The sequence below is a fragment of the Malaclemys terrapin genome, chromosome 3, assembly GCF_027887155.1.
Source record: "Malaclemys terrapin pileata isolate rMalTer1 chromosome 3, rMalTer1.hap1, whole genome shotgun sequence".
NCBI classification, from domain to species: Eukaryota; Metazoa; Chordata; order Testudines; family Emydidae; genus Malaclemys; species Malaclemys terrapin.
The window spans coordinates 75233266-75253418 of NC_071507.1; the positions used below are offsets into that span (position 1 = coordinate 75233266).

The 20153-nt window shown below is 38.1% G+C and overlaps 1 protein-coding gene across 1 annotated transcript in view; it reads right to left on the bottom strand.

Annotated features, from left to right (window-relative positions):
- The window catches only part of RYR2 (ryanodine receptor 2), a 687809-nt gene that overhangs the window by 279442 nt on the left and 388214 nt on the right, over nucleotides 1-20153 (bottom strand). Inside the window, exons 26-27 of the mRNA XM_054022704.1 lie at nucleotides 15901-16060; nucleotides 4474-4621 (exon numbers count right to left, since the gene is read on the bottom strand). Of these exons, the coding sequence (XP_053878679.1) occupies nucleotides 4474-4621; nucleotides 15901-16060 (308 nt within the window). The remainder of the gene's footprint in view (nucleotides 1-4473; nucleotides 4622-15900; nucleotides 16061-20153) is intronic.

Here is a 20153-nt window from a genome sequence, read left to right on the forward strand (position 1 = left end):
CTCCACCTCCTCAGAATGTAAGTATATTATGGTCTCCTCCACAGATGAAAAAAGCCAGCTGTTGATTTTGCCTCTCTCTCCCATTATGCCACCACTCCCTTCTTCCCCTCAGCTCTAACCTTATTGAGCATGTAACCTACAACCATTGCCTCAAGTGCCTTATCCTCTCCAACTTCGCTTCTGTCCACCTCACTCTAACGAAACTGCGCTCACAAAGTTTTCTAATGCCCTCTTCTAGAAAATATCTCAAGGTTTCTACTCCACCCAGAACTTTCTTGATCTCTATGATGCTTTTCATACCTTCATTTATACCCTTCTTCTTGACATCTTATCCTGTCCTCTTTCTATCTCTCTGGCTGATCCATGGAAAGAGATAGAGAGCAGGAGAACCCAAAGGGCTCTCATGTTGGCTGCCTCCTTTTCTCACTTTACAACCTCTCTTTCATCCTCTTACACAGCTTCAACTACCACCTCTAAGCTGATTACTTGCAAACTCTCCCTATTCCTAACTTATCTTCCTCCATCCAGTCCTCCATTTTATCTGTTTCTGACATTTCCTTCCAAATGACCCATTGCCAAGTTAAACTTAATACAGTCACCCTCGTGCAAACTGGGTGTAAATGGCAATGATCACATTTTACAAAGATGTAAAGGACTACAAGGCACAAGGAAGAGAAGAAGAAGAAGAAGAAGAAGAAGAAGAAGAAGAAGATGGCCCCTTATTGCCTTCCCAATTCCCATATTCTCTGTCATTATAAACAATGTCACCATCTTACCAATCAGTCAGGCCCACAACCTGGGGCTCATGCTTTAATTCCTCCATTTCCCTTCTCCTGCACATCCAGACACAGTTGCCAACTTTCATGCGGTAAATAAGCACCCTGATTTTCACAATAAGCCAAAAATCAAATTAAGCCCATTTCAAAACATGGCCAAAACAAGCCAATCCCTAAGAACCCCAACACTCTATGTGACTAGATCCCCCCGGCATGCAGTCTGGGACTGTGGTGGGCCTGCTGTGCACTCCTCTCTCCCCCCCTTACCGATGCTTGCCGTGAGCCTATCAAAAAAAAGAAGCAACAAGCTACAAGCAACAAGCCAAACAAGCAATAAGCTACAAGCCAAAAACTAGCCAACAAGCAACTCACAAGCCAATTAAGCCAAAACCAAGGCCAATCACTGCATTTTTTTCACAGATTTGGCATGTCTGCATCCAGATTATGTCTAAATCCTGCTGCTTCTTTCTCCACAAGATTTCTATAATTCATTCTTTTACATACAGCTAAACCTCCTATTCAGGGACTCTTTCTCTCATCTTGATTACTTGATCATCTCTGATCTTCCTATTAGCTCCACTGCTTCCCTTCAGTCTGTACAAGACATAGCTTCTAAAATCACCTTTCTTGCCTGCTGCTTTGACCACATCAACAACCCACCCCCCATCTCACCCTTCCAATCCCTCCACTACCTCAAGTTCCAGATACTTGTTAAAGCCTTGAAGATTCTATGTAACTCTCTCCTCGATACTTATCTGTTCTTGTCTCTTTTCCTGCCTTCCATCCCCTCTCCTCCACCCTGCCAGTGATGCCAGCCTCAGCAAATCTGCCCCTGAGCTTTCTTCCACATAGCTATTTATATATTGCATTTTCTATCCTGGCTGCTCTACGTGCCCATTGCCCTCGCAGCATTCAAATGCCTCCTGAAAACCCCTGGTGTCATAACTCTACAAGAAATTAGCTGACTACTAATAGGAAGGTAGAACAGCAGTTGGGAATAGTGTATATATATAATTTAAAAAAAAAACTAAACATCACCCAATAACTTGTATGTTTCACCCATTGCCCCTACACTTTGTCTGATTCACTGTATTTTTAGATTCTAAATAGTTCTGTATCTTCTTCTTATGTTTGTACAGCACCTAGAACATTTGGGGTGCTACTGGAAGCAATAAATGACAATTAATAAGGATAGAGCTGAAGATACTCCATTTGGTTAACCAAGGCTAAAAAAAAAAAAAAAAAATCATGAACCAAAAACCAGAAAACCACTAGAGGTCTCTAAATCCTTTTATAATACACTTTATAGAATTTGAATGATGAAGAGGGGCTTCCCAAAATGTTTCAAAGGAAAACATCCTATGTCAGACAAGAAAACCTTGGAAAGCAAAGATTCTGCAAAGCAATCACTTTTTAAAGACGATAACTATAACATAGCACTTTAACTATCAATTCATAGTATTGTCAGATTCTAAAAATGAATAAAAAACCCTGTCACAAGCTTTACAAATACCTTGAACATATTACTTAGAAAAATACAGAATTATTCTTCATTTGCATTTATTTAATATTATTATTAAATTTTATTAAGTCTAGGCACTAAATTAAGCATTTAATACATTGACACAAAAGCTAAGTAATATGCAACTAGAAACACCCAATTTAGTACAAACATCATAAAATAACTAAAATACAGAACACTCTTTTTAATAATACCGAGAAGTTAATAACTGAGACTTGTGAGTTTCATTCTACAATTCTACCATAGAAACACAGGCCACACATCTTGAAAAATAATTCGCTTTCGGCCCTAATGCAATCCACTACATAGCTGAGAGTACTGTTATTAAAACATATGCAGACTTAAATATTTAAGTGTAGTGAGAGGCATTTTGTTGAATTTGACATCTGTTATTTAACGAGCATTGCTAGTGGGACAGTGGTGTACACTACATACAGCAACTCTCAGTCCTTAGTTTGCCATCTAAAATGGACTAAAAGCACATTTCAGACACCAGACATTTAGGGGTAATCTCAAAGTGGTACAGGTATACTGTCTTAATGATTTCATTATATACTTATGTTCTGATGAAGTTAGGGATGTCTTCTTAACTATCACGGAAGCACACAGAAGAGAACACCATGCACCAACATGCATACTCAAACCTATTAGTTTATTTCCAAAGCCATGTATCCTAGAGCAACTTTATAATACATAATAATGAAAGCTTCCCTAAGAAATAGTTTCTCTGTATATATCCGGTTTATAACTTCTGATTTTTTCCCATAATGTTTTTTCCCTGCAGCCAGTATCTATTTTATTTCTTTATACAGCTGATTTCTTTTAAGAAGCAATGATAAAATAACATCTCCTCTGAGTGGCAGGTTATCTCCGGTAGGTATCAAATGCCAACTAAGGAAATGGTGCAGGAAGTGTCTTCACACTCTAGATGTTCTGTGATTATCTGTAAATTCAAACTGACTGGGAAAGTGACCATCTTTCAAATGAGGGCACTCACAAATTGATCTGAAGTCCTTTCTAATGTCTCCCTACCTTTAGAGCAATCATCTAAAAACTATCATAAAAATGGTGTCACTAGAGTCACAATTTACAAGAATTTGTCACCTATTTTCTTGTCTTTGAGATTAGTCCTTGCATTGGACATTAACCAGTATGAAACACTGGACAACAGCAGCAACTAGCTTGCTACTTGCATAAAAGTAGTCGAAAGAATATAAAGGTTCATTCTTCCTTGAACACACTTGCGTAACATCCGGCACTGCAGCCTTAAGAAAAGTTATGCCCATACATTAAGAAAGTAAACAAATCCTCAGCTTTTAGAGAAAAGTATTTCAGAGCCAATGATTTCAGACAGACTAAGTTAAACTGATGTGTAAGAATAAACAAAGTTGTCTACAGCCACATGAAGTCTCATTGACATTCAGGTCCACACTAAAGGATCCTCTGAAGTACTGGGAATTACATTACTGTATTAAATTTCCTACATACAATATGTGTAAATTGGTACTGAATCTGACTACGACCAAGCAAATTAACCAAATTCTGAGGTCCTTAGTCAGTTTACACTGAGTTCTTTTACTCTGTTCTTCAAAGGCTCTGCGGTGAGAGTTTGATGTAGAGGTTGAGGCAATGCTTGATTCAGACACCAGTCCTTGGGGAACACTACCATAAGGCTGAAGGACTCAGATGATTGATTAGCATAACCCAATGGCCTGGGAAGACTTAGCAGAGTCCCTACATGCTGAGGTGTTTTTGGACACAGAGCCTTTCTGGGTACCCATTCCCATCTCTGGAAAATGAGACATGGACTGGATGCAGGGTCACATCAGGCAGATCAGAGCTGGAAGACAATAACCTCATGCCACCTCTAAGAAATGAAGCTTAAGGCAATTTTCCTTGGCAATACACGTGCTGCTAGTGAGTGACTTGAACGTGGAGCACTTCCCTGATTTGGAATAGACATTGTGCTTGTTCATCAATGAGAGATGGGCACAGCCTGAAGCCAGTGGATTTGGTCATCCTCAGCAGCCCTGCAATGGCTCAGGAAACAGTTCAATAGGGCTAAAAACCCCCCACCCCTAATAAACTTAATAACAAATAAATATGCCTACATCATTATCAATACCTATTGAAAATTACATGGATTTTTTAGATTAAAAAAATTGAATTAAATACCGTGATCTTGATCAGGAGCCTCCAGGTTGTAACCATAGCCAAGAAGGGTGCGAACGGCCTCCCGGAGGCTATCTTTGTTTGACTTCTTGGTACGATCATCCAAAAGGGCATATGGAACAAGGCGGGGGTTTCTTCGATTCTTCACATCCTACATAAGGATAAGTTATTAAAAATCATTGCAGTTTCAGAGAGACCAAGCTAAAACGAAGCATTTTTTCTTACAAATAAAATGTACAGTAACATCAGTTTAAAAAATATGATTTGCACAAAGTGAAATGAAGACTTGCATAACACCACACATACAATAAGCATCTTGCAGAGTAAACTGAAGTTCTTGAAATCGATTTGGACACTGAATTCAAAAGAAGCAAGTTATTCACAAATATTGATATTTAATGGCATGGCGTAAATTTTCTTTCATTTTCCACCAAATAATTTAATGGAAATATGTTCAGGCAACACCAAGTGTGAAAATCAAGAACAGAAATGAATTGTTTACAATCTAAGTTTTTGCACTCTCTTTAGAATGGGGATCATGTTTTTCTTCTCTGGGCACAGCAACTAGCACAATGGTGTCCTAGTCCATGCCTGAAACTCCTAGGAGCCGACATAATATAAATACTTGATAAATAATAATAGTGCCAATCTTGCACTACCCAAAGTGAATGGCTGGTTTGCCATCCATTTGAATGGAAGCAGGATCAGTCTCAAGATTCTTATCTTTATGTAGAAGAACAGAAGTGTCACAACACCAAAATCTAAAACAACGGCTGCTTCTAATGTGAAATACTCAAGGCATATATTTTTCCAAAAGAAAATATTGGATTTCACAGTTCTAGTAAGAATCCACGTGTAAATGTCCTTCCCTCAGTGTGGTGCTCTACTGTGGAATTTTGTTAGCATAACATAAGATAAATGCAGCTCTCTGCTCCCAGTGGAATGAAGCTATTAAGTGAGTTCAAGTTTGTTTTTAATATAAAATTATTTTTTTCCCTTTGCTAAGGTCATTTCAATTGCAAATGTTGCTTATATGGTCTATTTAGTATACATTATGATAATTCTAGTAAGTATTATAATTTGCCTCTCTACTTTTTCACTTCTGCACTTAAGCGAATCTATTGGCAGTGGCAGAAGCAGTGCAATAGATCTCTCCATATCCTTGCTAGTTGTGTAGAGACTAATTTTTTTTTTTAAAGTTAAAGGTTGAATCTGCCATAATAAGTTGACTATTGTATAGGAACAAAAAGCAAAGACATTGGGAACTTTCTACTAATGGGAGATACCAACAATTGTGAAAATGAAAATATCACAAAATATTGTCTTGGTATTTTATTTTATTATGGTTCTAATTTTCAGAATTTTTCAGCTTTGCCCCTGTACTCTCTCACACACAATTTTGCATCCTCAAGCAGCAGATACATTTTGGTACTACAAATACTTGTGGCTGTTTTCCTTATTAGCTATGACATATCTAGCTATCTGATATAGTAGCACCCTGGTAACTAGACTCTTAAGTGTACTAAAATGTGTTTTTTGCCTACCAAAAGGCTCAATAAATTCTCAGTGCAAAAGGGAAATTTGATCTTTCATGTGTACTTTCTTACTAGGACAAGCCACAGCATAAAAATGACATAACCTGGATGTTAAATGTGCCATCAAGGTGACAGCAGCATATGAAGCAGACACACAAAATGTCAGGTGCTGCTCTCCCCAAGAATGTTACCGGTCACTCAGCTGAAGGAGCAGTGACACTGGGTGTAGAGATGTTTTTTTATGATGAACTATAAAGAGCCCTTTTGTGGCTCTCTATCCACTCATTCTCAAACCGTTTTAAGGATGACACCCTCTCTTCTCTAGACACATCATTCGGTACATGAGTGTTGCAGAATATGGCACCTCAATAACCTTTAAGTTCCTTTTCAGTTTATACATAAATTCAATCCTCCTTACTCCCCTAAGGACTAATGTAATGTAAAGATTGCTGGGACAGAGAAGAGAAAATTTGGTCTAACCTGTGAATTTTCTTTCTAGAATCTTCCAGATTTGACAGTCTGATTCTCCATTGGAGGACTACATTACATGCAGAGGTTTTCTAGTAATTACTTGCTTTTTAAATAATTTAAATGAGATGAGTAGGTTTTCTTCAGGGAAACCAGTAAATTTCTTGTCAACTCTCTGCTGCAAATGGTTTGAGTTAAACAACATTTGTTAACGTTTACATATAGTTAGTGTTTTTCAGTTTTGGAAGTTATCATTCTATCAAACACAACATTATTAATTTACACCTGAATTCTGGATTGCTTAAGGAAAAAAGCATGGGGACTAGAAAAGTACCTGCAAATATATGCAGGGAACAGAGCAGAGAGATATAGGAGGACATGAATTAACATGTTTGAGCAAATATAGTGGAAATGTAGGTTCTAAAGGCTCATATCAGGCAAACAATGCTCCATACTAGTGACAGCTATCAGGAAATAGGCAGAAGGGATGGCCCAAAGAAATGCACACAAATAAGAACAATGTGGGCCATCTAAAAGGCTGTTAAAACTCCTATTAGAAACAAAAGGATCAGGCCCATCAACGCTTCACAGTTGAAAGAGATAGTAAGGTGTATATGTGCATACATGCATGTTATAGGTATGTGGCAGGCACACAGAACAGATAAATGATCCAGTGAGGGCCACATCATATATAAAGAGACGTGATATGAGAAATGATAAAAGATAAAAGATAGTATGTGAGGGAGTCAGGCCGCAGAAGCATCTACAGAACATTGCCCGTAGCAGCACAGAATAACAGTGTTAAACGGCCAGTTTGCACAAGCAGCTGTAAGGAAAGTAACTATTTAAAGGATCCAAAAGGAATCTCACACTCAGAGCTGTGCACTTTAGAGGTAAATCAACAACAAAGTGCCATTTTCCTATATAATCCCCTACTAAACATCTTCCGTAATGACATGGTATGCAATTAGGTTAATGAACCTATGCCTTGTTGTGCTTGGACACTGTTATGGAGTTCAACAGAAGTGCAGGTCATCATCTAAGTGGTTTAAGGAGAAGACAGACAACTAGACACACATTACAGTGCTTAATAAAAGGAACAGGAAATAAAAGGAACAACCATAGAAAGCATGTAATAGGAGGAATATCGGAAAGACATGGATAAGCAACTGACATGGTCACAAGTTAAGTGATTTAGAACATCAGGTATTTATAAATATGTTTTCCACAGGGGACCTAATTATTTTGTTCTCATAGCCATGGATGCTGACAACATATGGATCAATAAATGATTAGCAGTCACCTTCTATCACTGAATTTAAGGAAAATTCTCTTGGAAGTGGATTCTGTTCAGTATCAGAGGAGCTATTCCAATAAAGTACTATGCAATACCTCTTCATTTGGCACTGGTGCAACCACAATTAGAGTACTGTTTCCAGTTCTGATACCCACAATTCAAGAAGGATGTCGGTAAATTGGAAAGGGTTCAGAGAAGAGCCATGAGAATGATTAAAAACTATTTCTTATAGTGATAGACTCAAGGAGCTCAATCTGTTTAACTTAACAAAGAGAAGGTTAAGGGATGACTTGATTACAGTCTGTAGGTACCTATATGTGGAACAAGTATTTAATAATAGGCTCTTCATTATGTCAGAGAAAGGTATAACATGATCCAATAACTGGAAGCTGAAGCTAGACAAATTATTTCCATTAACATTTGGAAATAATGCAAATGTTTAACATTTTCACCACTGGAACAATTTACCAAGGGTCATGGTGGATTCTCCATAACTGACAATTTTTAAATCAAGATTGGATTTTTTGTTTTTAAAGATATGCTTTGAGAATTATCTGGGGGGAGTTCTAAGGCCTGTATTACTCAGGAGGGCAGACTAGATTATCACAGTGGTCCTTTCTGGCCTTGGAATCTATTAATCTTGTGTTTAGCTTCCTACTCAAGACCTTGTCTAAACTGCTTTTTCAATACCCTCATCCCTGTTGAAGAACACATTAAGGAAAGCCAATGATTTTGACTAACTGCAAGTGTAAGCAGTATGATAGATGCTATAGCAGTCTGGCTATTAAGCCTCTCCCCTTACTCATCACTAGTAGTTGTAAATTGTGGCATGGGACTTGCAGGAGACAATGGTTAAATGGGGTATGATTGCATTCAGCTATTGCATAAATAGGATCCTGCTCCCAGATATCTTGAGTAATGTCCCCACTAATAGTCCTTTAGCAGGCAATATTAGTACTATAGAAGAGAAGTACTGGGATAAATGATCCTGCTCAGAAAATGCATTTCTCCACATATGATCCAAAGAGACACAGTCCTGCAAAAGGTGTGTAACCCAGTTACAAATTCACCCCAGGGGTTCACACAGAATAGTACCTTGAACCTGTACTCCATTACTGTGACATGATTATACACGAGCTTCTCCCACGTGTCCTGCCTGTGGCACAAATGGTGTCTATGCAGTTTCTATGCTAATCCCCATTGGCATGATTGTCTGCAGTTCTATCACAACCATGGCACATTAGGCCTGTGCACAGCACACTAAATGAAAACTGAGTAGTTTATTTGCACAATACAAAAAAGCTTTCTGGTTCAGAATAATACATGTGTCCTACACTCCACATTTAGAAATATTCTAGTTCACCAAGCCAGTTTGCCCACAATGTATGGTGTCATTGTAATTACTATGTTGCCTTGGTTCTGAAATTGGTTTAGTCATATAATTCCTATATATGGTATCTGTATACAAATGGTATGGTCACTGCCACTGTTGTCATGTTTGATCTTCAAATACCACTCTACACTTCCAAGACATGGCATATATGTCATTTGTCTTTTTATGATGCTATCTGGGCAATTCATTCCACTTCTGAGAGTTACCACTTTTTCTACTCTTACTAACATGAATTTACTGTTTTATATTGTAATCTTATAACAGAATTTGGCCCTTACAGAACATCTTACTGATCTAACAAAACAGCAAAAAAGGAGTGTGAATACATTTGTATTTTCAGAAGATACGTAAGTATCAGCTGAATCATTCTTTCCCAGTAGAAGCCAATGACTGCCTCTGTTCCTCTTGTGGTGTCATGGCACTAGAATTCTGTGTATCTCAGTATCCGTCTAGCTAGTTATATATACCTCCTCTCCTCATCACCAAAATATCTAAACACCACGTGAGGGAGGAGGACTTGATACTCCTATTCAAAGGAATTAATTAGCTTTTTGTCTTTTCAATGCCTGTGCCATAAATATGACACATTGTTGTTTAGAGGTCTTGGGGGTTGATATTTATAATGGCCGTTTTCCTTTAACCATAAACTAAATTAAGATATGATTTTTTTCAAAGCCATGGGAAGTGGTGTTCTAATTAAAGTCTTGCCAAAGTTGTAGCAAATTCTGTTGAAAAGTGTCTCAGATGTATTCACCTCAAAAAAGTAACCCTATTCCTAAATTCCACTTTAGAGGCTAAATTCTGCTTTTGGAGCTATGTCTGCAGCTCCCATTACTTTTAGTGGGAGATGCACATGAGTACAGGATGCAAGACTAGCCCCCGTTGGTTTCTAACTAAAGTAAGTTACAAATACAGCAGTATAAATAATGTAAAATGTAAAGTCATGCAATGCTAGTAATTTTTAGAAAACACACCTCTGTACACCTTAATAAAGCAAAATCAATTTTCACAGTTTAAAAGAAAAATAAGTGACAAATTTTGAGTTGGAGGTTTTTTCCTACGTTTCATTCACCCGTGTGTTCTATCAATTCCCCCTTCTTGTCTCAACAGGAGGGAAGTTTGGTCAGACCAGCACAGGGTTGGCCAACTCCAGATCAAACAGTGGTTTAGAATATTTTATATACTGTATGTGATTGAAAATGGTTTGGCCCTGTCTTCATGCAAACCCACAGCTGACACCTATTATCTACCATGGGTAATTTTTCCTACAATACACGGGGACATGGTAACCTATGCTTCATATTAACTTAAAAAAAATGTCCTATCTACATAAGGTAGCAAGAATTTATTTCATGAAAACTACTTTTTAATAACCGTTTTCTAGCACTCTCATTTTTGTGAAGTAGTGTCTTCAATATCTGGGGTCCTTCTGCAACAAAACATAATCAGCCTGAAGAATGAGAAGGATGCCTTGCTGCAAAGATATTAGATGAAGTAATGTACCATTTCTACTGTCTTTGAGGTCACACTTAAAAAAAAAAAGCGACATGTACAACTTAGTGTATATAACTGAACCCAGTGTCTCTAATTATAACATGAATGTGGCCTAAATCCTACTTGTTATAGGCATGCCTGCCCTGTACCCCCACCCCAGTGGCCATAAAGGGGGCTGTAGGTGTTCACTGCCTCAGTTTCCCCTCACCAGAGTTTTTTCTCTCTCGGGGATTCCCATGGCTCAAGGCCTCTGGCAGGGTCACTCTGAGTTTAATCCCGTATTTGGGTAACAAAAAAAAAACAAATAAAAATCCCAAAGAAACAAAAGGTTCTTCCTCCCTGCTTGGGCTCCCCTTCAGCCTGCCCTCTGGGGTCAGTTCTCAATTCCTTCTATGTTACCTTTGAGTGTGTCTGGCTCTGAGATAGAGCACTGACTCCCAGACTACTTCACTGGAGTGCTTCCAGACCCTACTCCCAATGGCTTCTCCTTCAAATTGAGTTGAGTTTTCTCAGCCCCTTCATGAGGCCCAGGTGTTTCAGGCTGTCATCTGGCCACAAGTAATCCAGCCCCCTTAGGCTGATAGGCAGCTAATTACAGCTGGGACCGAGTGAACAGGGCTGGTGAGCCCCAGGCCTCTTGCACTTTAGAGTGGCAAGTAGCCTGGTGGGCCCAGAGGTCCGAAAAGGGAGCAGAACTTGTGTAGTACTGCTCCGCAAGGGCGTCAAGCTACAAAGAGCCAACACAGGAGCTATCAGCAGCCCCAAGCATGCTACAGAGCTCTAGGTCATGAGCATCCATTTGTGCTAGTGCAGAGAAAGGTCTTAGAGGTATGGTGTACTGGAGAAGGATCAGGCCATAGCAAGTATACCCATAAGTATGTGGCTAAACTATGTGGAGCATGGAGCAGGAGAGAGTAACAACTGTGTAGGCTGTTATAGTTGACCTAGAGTATGTTTACACTGCAATTAAAAGCCCATGGTTGGCCTGTGCCAGCTGAATCAGGCTCGCAGGACTCAAGGTTGTTGAATTGTGGTACAGATATTCAGGCTTGAGATGGAGCCTGAGCTCTAGGCTCCTATGAGGGGGGGAGGGTTTCAGGGGTTGGGCTGCAGCCCGAGCTGAAACATCTACACTGCAATTAAACAGCCCCTGAGTCTGAGACCGAGCCCTGCAAGCCCAAGTGTATAATTGCAGTGTAGATATACCCTTCGAGCATAGCTCAGGGCTTTGCAGGATAGATTCTGTCTCCCTCCAACTCCAGCAGAGAGAACCCAATATTACAAACCCCAAGCATTTGATAATCATGAGTCAGTCCCCAAAACACCATCAGACTGGCTTAAATATCATGAGATTTTAAAAATAATGTATTTTGAGTTCTTTTGCCCTCTGACGTTTGAACCATTAGGATACATGTTTTCCATCTAATCTCTGCAACAAGGGCTAGAAACCTATTCTTTTTTTTTTTAATGAAAAATGAAGACTATATTCACATGACTCCAGAGTCTAGGAAGTTAGGAAAAGCACCAAATATTGCAAGATTGGGGACAACATTACAAGAGCCCATTTTTTCCAGTAGGATTTAGACATAAATGCACCCTTACAAACTGAAATAAGTTTATTTTTAATCAGTTTCATCACAAATATGGTTTGAAGTTAGAGAGATGGTGAAGTACTTAAAGACACTTGGGACAATGAATTATGACATCTCCTACGTCAAACACCGTAGACAGATAGGGATAAAATGACCCATAGTACAATCCTAATTACTTTTACTGAGTTTACCAGAGATCTATTTTGTCCTGTTTGCCTTACCTATTCAGGTCACAAAGAACTCCCTCAGTTCAGAGACAATGATCAATCTGAGAGCAAACATGTTCTTCCTTAAAGGGACACTGTCAAGTATGTTTATATATATATATATATATATATACACACACACACACATTTGTTTTTCACTTACCATTGATATTCACTACCTTTCCATAAGATAAAAAAAATATATTTTTCCTACTTGTTTTGTCCTTTTTCATTTCATAAACACTCATTTGTGCCTCCTGCCTTATTTATGAAGCACAAGCTAATGTGGCTCTGACTTATTTACAGTACTTACTTGTTTGTGATCAGTGTCAGCATTGATGTCAGCACAGTTCTGGGAACAGGATTTATTAGTTAACTTGTGCTCCCTCTGCTGGCTGGCTGGTTGGCTCTGCAGCAGCACAACAAAAATACTGGGTACAGTCATGCATAAACAGTGCTATCATTTGTTAAAAATTTCCTTGTAAGCAGTGGTGAAGTTAGGAGACGATATGTAGAATCTGGAGGGCATTTCCCCTCCACATTATAATAAAAAAAATAGGTTATGTTTGGAATGTAAACTACTTGACAGTATCCCTTTAATTTGTTGCAGTTTTAGAATCACAGAATTTTAGAAATTAGAGATAGAAAAGGCCAACTATATAATTTAGTCCATCTCCCAGCACAATTGTTCACTATAATATATTTTCCAATGATTGGTCCAATCAACTTTCAAATCTCTCCAAGCAATGAGTTTTCCTTCCCCTGGCAGACTATTCCACAGAACTATTTGATCTCACTGTGCATACCATCACATTACCTTATGCAGAACTGTAACATGTCACAGTAACATGATGAGATGACAAAATGTAGCCCATGGTATAACCCAGTGTGGAAGCTAAGCAGAAGCACATATTAGCACAGATATCAGTTAGCAGCTATGTTATGTGTATGACAGAATTAAATGAGAAGGTTTTGGTTTTGTTCCAATCTGGAACAAAAACAATTTTTGAAACCTCTAAAGTTACTGCTAAATGAAATTGTCATCCTCCAGTCAGCTCTACTTATGAGGAATAAGTGCCCTACCACAACTAGTCTTTACAAAGTGGAGCCTTCCATAGCTACACACAGGCACAAAAACAGAAACGCACAGAGAGCCTGTACAAATGAATAATCTGAGTAATGCAGAGAAACTGTATCTACCACCCATTCCTGCTCTGCTTCTTTCCTCTCCTCCCCAACCCAACCTGATAACATTTAAGAAATTCTTAGCTGGCTTCATTATCACTAGGTATCTCAGTAATTCGAAGAGTATATAATTTGGTTGCAAAGTTCATTGTAAGAAGGTTGGCAAAATTAGTCATTCCTCAGAAATTCAGATGTACAAAGTAAGCTCAATTGCTCTCAAGGCCTAAGGAACCTCAACCTTTACACCTAATTTACCTTGGATTGTGGATCTATATTTTGCTAATACATTACAGTTTAAACCACTGTGTTAATTAGCAAATATAAACATACATTTTTGATTTATTGTGTTCTTAACTTGTTATTAACTGGTCCATAGCATATGCATTACTACATTTGTTTTTAGGCACAGCAAAACTACCAATGATTCTACCAAAGCTTTAATACCACCCCCATTTTTCACTGACTTTAAATCTTCTCAATTTCAAAGCCACAAACTGCAACCATTTGGATTCTGGCAGAAGACGAAATTATGGGATGCAACCTGGAAATCACTGATAGCATTCTATAATTTGCCAGTGATGTTGCAGGTGAGCATTAAGAAGCATTCCTTCATTCTAGGCAATGAATGCACTGCCTTCACAAAAACTACATGTGAAATTGTGAATAGAAAAGACAGTGTCCGCTTCTCCTATATGGCAATGTAGGGAACTATTTCTCCCATAGTCCATTAAGCCAACTCTTTATCAGGAACATAAAGGCACTTTAAAATGTCTGCATTAACACTGCATCTGTGAATGTAAAGTACACGATGGAATTTTACCAATGCTGAATATGGCCCTGAATGTCTATACAAAGAATATCAGAGCCCATATTAAAAATATCCAAATGTAAACAAATATATTTGTTGTTAGTTCACAAGCTGCTTAGGCCCAAATATGGAAAATAGATTTATACAATGACTTGCAAAGCCCCAAAATGAAAGATATCTAACGAGATACACTAATTGAGGGTGCTGGAAATGATATGTCGCATATTTCTTCAACATAAACAGTCTGTCAAATGTGATGAATGAAATTTAGTGATTCACTTAAATAAAACCGTAAAAACAGCAGTTTGTTTATTGACAGGAAAGCATTGCACACAGAATTAGTTTTGTTCTTGCATGTCAAACAAAATTCAAGATGTACCGAACTGCACTATATAAACTGAATTCTTGACAAAACTAAAATGAAGATTTTGCAGGCAGAAAACAGTTATGTTCCTGCAAAAAAGCTGTTTTCCTTTAAAAATGTCTTTTCCCCCCAGCCCAAATCCATGAAAACTCCAACTTTTTCCCAGAGGGTGGATTTTTCTATAGTTTCACTGCAAAATGCTACTGTACATTCTTTGGCAAAAGTGAAAATACCTGTCCTAGTTTGAATTCACAAATAATCACTAAAGCATTGGTGGATGTGGTCCACAATAGAAAACTGATACAGTGGTTGTCCTGAAAATGTTAATAGTTACCGCAGTAGATTACATGGTACATCAATGGGATTTTTATATTTATTAATCTTTGTATAGAACAGCTAGAGATCTTGAATTTTGCTGCTAACAATCCACCATGCTTTATTTTTACTCACTCCTGACACATAGCAAAAACTCACCACCAGAACTGGCACCTGAAACCCAGGTTCCTAGCCTCAGTGAAGGAGCAAAAATTTGGATGGGCCATGGAGACTGAATTACCCTCCAACCCTTAACGGTGGTCTCCTAGACCAGAGATGATGCATATTGCAGGGTAATTAGTAGGCGTTTACACTGTTGCTACCTGGGGGCTTTAAAGAAAAATTGAGTCTCCCAGATGAGGATATGTAAATTATTTTCCTACTGTAAATGATTGCCTACACTTCCTAAAGGGCTCAGAGGACAGCATTTCAGAGGCAGAGGGGAGCCCAAGACTTAATCTATATGCTTTAGACAACACATAAAGTAATGCCACATCCCTTTCCCCAAGGTAGCTGTCCAGAACATGCAAAGACACACCATACATTTAATTATGGCTACCATAGAGATTACGTTACTTGTAGAGAGTAAATCATTTATTGCTGGCAAGCTTAGCTATATTTATTAACAATGTAAACACAGATGCCAATGGTTTGCCCTCTTGACTGAGAGGCTAACGTTTTGTCAATGGCTTCCTCTAACCTCATATCCCAAATTCAATTGTACAATACCTCAATATGTGGGTGAACTTTCAAGTGTCCAAGTTTGCTCTTACCTGCTGGATACCATATGTCCAACCCTGCCTGATACGGTCCCTTGCCCACACATTATGAGCATTCTCTGCTAGTTTATCCACCATGGCTTCTTGAGAGGGGGTCAACTTGATAAAGCTCAGATCCATGGGAGCAGGCTTGTATCCACTTGACAACTGGTAACTGTCAAACAATGTAGAATGTGCAATTGGTGATTTAAAAAAAAAATTATCACATATTTCACTGAGAAAACTACTGTATCCACTGATAAAACCACAGAAATACAAATATTAATAATCCAGCTAAGATCTAAGTTATAAGAATAATGCATGGAAATAATGCACAGAAACTTACCTTTGGTTTCTATTTAACTAAACCTAGAGTGACTGAAGAAGTCAATTTCATTAGGTAGTAACATGTGTCATTGGATGTGTAAGTGACTGAGAATTACCTACATCCAAAAAAACTTTAATATACATATTGTGGCATTTCTTTGCATGCTTAAAGCAGTGCGGAGATTAAAGCTGATATCTATCTAGGTACTACATGGCCCCCCCATCACAGTATCTAAGCACCTCACAATTATGAATAGATATCTACATCCTGGGAGGTAAGGAAGGATATCCTTGTTTTACAGATGAAGAACTGAGGCACAGTGCAGATTAAGTGGCTTCCAAATAGAAACACAGGAAGTCTATAGCTGAGCATGGAACTGAACTCTGGATTCTCCTGGCCACTAGACTATCCCTCCAGCCCTCAGATTCCTATGGCTTGAATAGGAAACACCGTAAGTAGAGCTCTGAAAACCGGCAATATAATGAACCTTGAAGGTGTCTGTGTTATTTTATTGTTTCCCCATTAGCATTATTTCTATGCATTTCCCACTCTGTCAATGTTTCCCTACATGGGGACTGAATTCCAATAGCATTCAAAGTAGTATTGTGAGGCCCATGCTCAAGAACCAACTCTTGACATTGACAACCTGGCTAACGATCTATCATTTTTAGGGAAGTTCATCGAAAGCCTATGATAGGCAAATTTGAACGTTTCTTGACATTTCCTTGACCCTGGTCAATCCTGCTATAGGGCTGAAGAGGGGACAGAAATTGTATTGGTTGTATTAGTTGTGATTTCACTGACCATTGCTAGGAGGAGATCATCAAACTGTTGAAGAGACTATTTCACTGGACTGAAGTATCTACCTTACAGACACTATAAACGATATAAAAAATCATGAATGCTAAAAAAAACCCCAATCATTAATCTAATCAAACTATGAGGACCTATTGCCAGGAAATGGGGGGTGGTGGTGGGGGAAATCACATGTATTTTCAGTAAAAGAAAAAAGGTAGAAGAAATTATTTGTCCCTGCTACTTGATCAGTGTCAAAAAGAAGTTTATTGTAGACTTTGTAATAGAATCCAGAACTCCTAACTTTTAGTCCTGTGTCTTTATCTTGTTTGTACCAGAGACACTATTACAGTCTATAGGGAGAATTGGATGGTGGGCCTCTCCCGTAAACTGTTATCATCACAAGATGAGCTATGTTCACTCATTACGTCTTTCTTAAAAGTCTTTAAATGTGATTTCTGATAAAAAGTATAACAGGCCTCTATGCAAAAATGGGTATCATAGCATGCATTTAATTTGAATTCAACAGTAATCAGACCCTCAAAGGGCCAAACAGAACACCCCCACATCTTTGTTTTAATCTTTAGTTCACTTCTGCTGATACTGCACAAGAAATCAATTTTCAGTGACAGTTATTCCAGATTGATTTTACTGTGCCCTCTATCTCAAAGATGCTTCAAAGAATGAATAAAGCATTATGCAAATCACTGAAATAGTGCTAGGAAAATCTCATACAGTAATTTTGGAACTGGTGACTTAAAAAAAGCAGCTAGTTAATATAGCCTGATTTTTTTTAAAGTAAATTGAAATACTGCTATGCTGATGGTTAGAGTACAGAATAAATCACTTACCCAACATTAACAAGCTGTTGCTGTTTTTTTTTTAACCTGTCATGTAACTCACAGCTCTTAAGATGTGCCAACAGACATAAAAGAACTGAAACTGAGTCTTCATTCTAAATGTTTATTTTATGTGAATATTCTCACTGGTGGACTGGTTAAGATTCTATCAGTACAGTCACTTGCTCTCCACTACTGCTGCCTGTAGTTCAGTCCACCTGTATGTGGATAAACCATTAAAGAAGATGCAGCACAGCAGAACTGGATCAGCCTATTATTTTGTTAAGACCTTCTTTCATAAGGAGTCTGTTAAACTGAACAGCCAGTTAAACAGAGAGATAAAACAGGCTGATTAACAGGTGAGATTTTTTTCACCATGAGCGCAGATAAAACATGTACCATTTTGGTCACAAAGGTATGTTGGTCTGTCAGAAAACACAGTTCTGATTTCACAGAAATTATACATACTAAAGACCTGTCAACTGACATGGGAAAACAACAAAAACACTGAATTCAGACAGTTTAACTAATCCGGATATTTTCTTGTATCTCCCTGGACTAGAGAGTGAGAATAAAATATTAACTCACCTTTTTTATCCTAAGATCCTAAAATGCTTTGCAAACATTAAGCAAGCCTCATAATACCCTCGTGAGGTATCTACTGCATAATTCACTTAAGTAACAATTGGGGACATAAATGGAAGAACCCTACAGTCTAACAAAGACTCCTAAACCCACATACTAATAGTTATTTTGAAAATAATGTCTTGTTCAATTTATTGCCCATGATCTGTAGATGCTTTTCTGTGCTTGTAAATGCTGTAAAACAATAGATTGGAATTAAAATGTTTTAAACTTTGCAACTATTTTAAGTTGTATAAACTCTAATCTATTCTCCCTCCATCTTCCCTTTTTGACCCTCCTTTAATTTCGCTATAGTCAACTGAAATCTTATTTTTTCAAATAATCATGACAAATAGGAGCTAAGAGGAAGGGTAAGTACAGCATGATTGCTGGAATATGAATGATAGAACCTTTTGAAAACAGAGGTTTGTAATGAAGACATCACACAATCTGAACTAATTTATAGGAGGCACAAACAGCATCATGATGATGGTAAATGTAAAACACAAAATGGCCCAATCAGTTTTCTGTCCAACTATAAAAATACATTTTAATAACTTACCAACAACACATACTCATATGAAATGTATGTAGTCTCAACAGTTATAAAAATGGATTTATTTTGTTAATTAATTAGCTTTGTCTGGCAACTGTATCAATTATATCTAATCACTGGCTTCTGTCAATCAATTTGTATTCGTAAGATCAATTTATAGTCTAACATTTCATTGTTCTACACACAAATCATCTTCTCAGCATGACTTACTATAGAGCATTTTAACACTCCTGTTTGGGGGAATCAGTGAGGTGGCAAAATTTGTAGATGATACAAAAGCACTCAAGATAGTTAAGTCCCAGGCAGACTATGAAGAGCTACAAAAGGATCTCTCAGACCTAGATGACTGGGCAACAAAATGGCAGATGAAATTCAATGTTGATAAATGCAAAAAGAAGAACAGGAGTACTTGTGGCACCTTAGAGACTAACAAATTTATTAGAGCATAAGCTTTCGTGGACTACAGCCCACTTCTTCGGATGCATATAGAATGGAACATATATTGAGGAGATATATATACACACATACAGAGAGCATAAACAGGTGGGAGTTGTCTTACCAACTCTGAGAGGCCAATTAATTAAGAGAAAAAAAACTTTTGAAGTGATAATCAAGATAGCCCAGTACAGACAGTTTGATAAGAAGTGTGAGCATACTTACAAGGGGAGATAGAGTCAACGTTTGTAATGGCTCAGCCATTCCCAGTCCTTATTCAAACCGGAGTTGATTGTGTCTAGTTTGCATATCAATTCCAGTTCAGCAGTCTCTCATTGGAGTCTGTTTTTGAAGTTTTTCTGTTGTAATATAGCCACCCGCAGGTCTGTCACTGAATGACCAGACAGGTTAAAGTGTTCTCCCACTGGTTTTTGAGTATTTTGATTCCTGATGTCAGATTTGTGTCCATTAATTCTTTTGCGTAGAGACTGTCCGGTTTGGCCAATGTACATGGCAGAGGGGCATTGCTGGCACATGATGGCATATATCACATTGGTAGATGTGCAGGTGAACGAGCCCCTGATGGTATGGCTGATGTGATTAGGTCCTATGATGATGTCACTTGAATAGATATGTGGACAGAGTTGGCATCAGGGTTTGTTACAAGGATAGGTTCCTGGGTTAGTGGTTT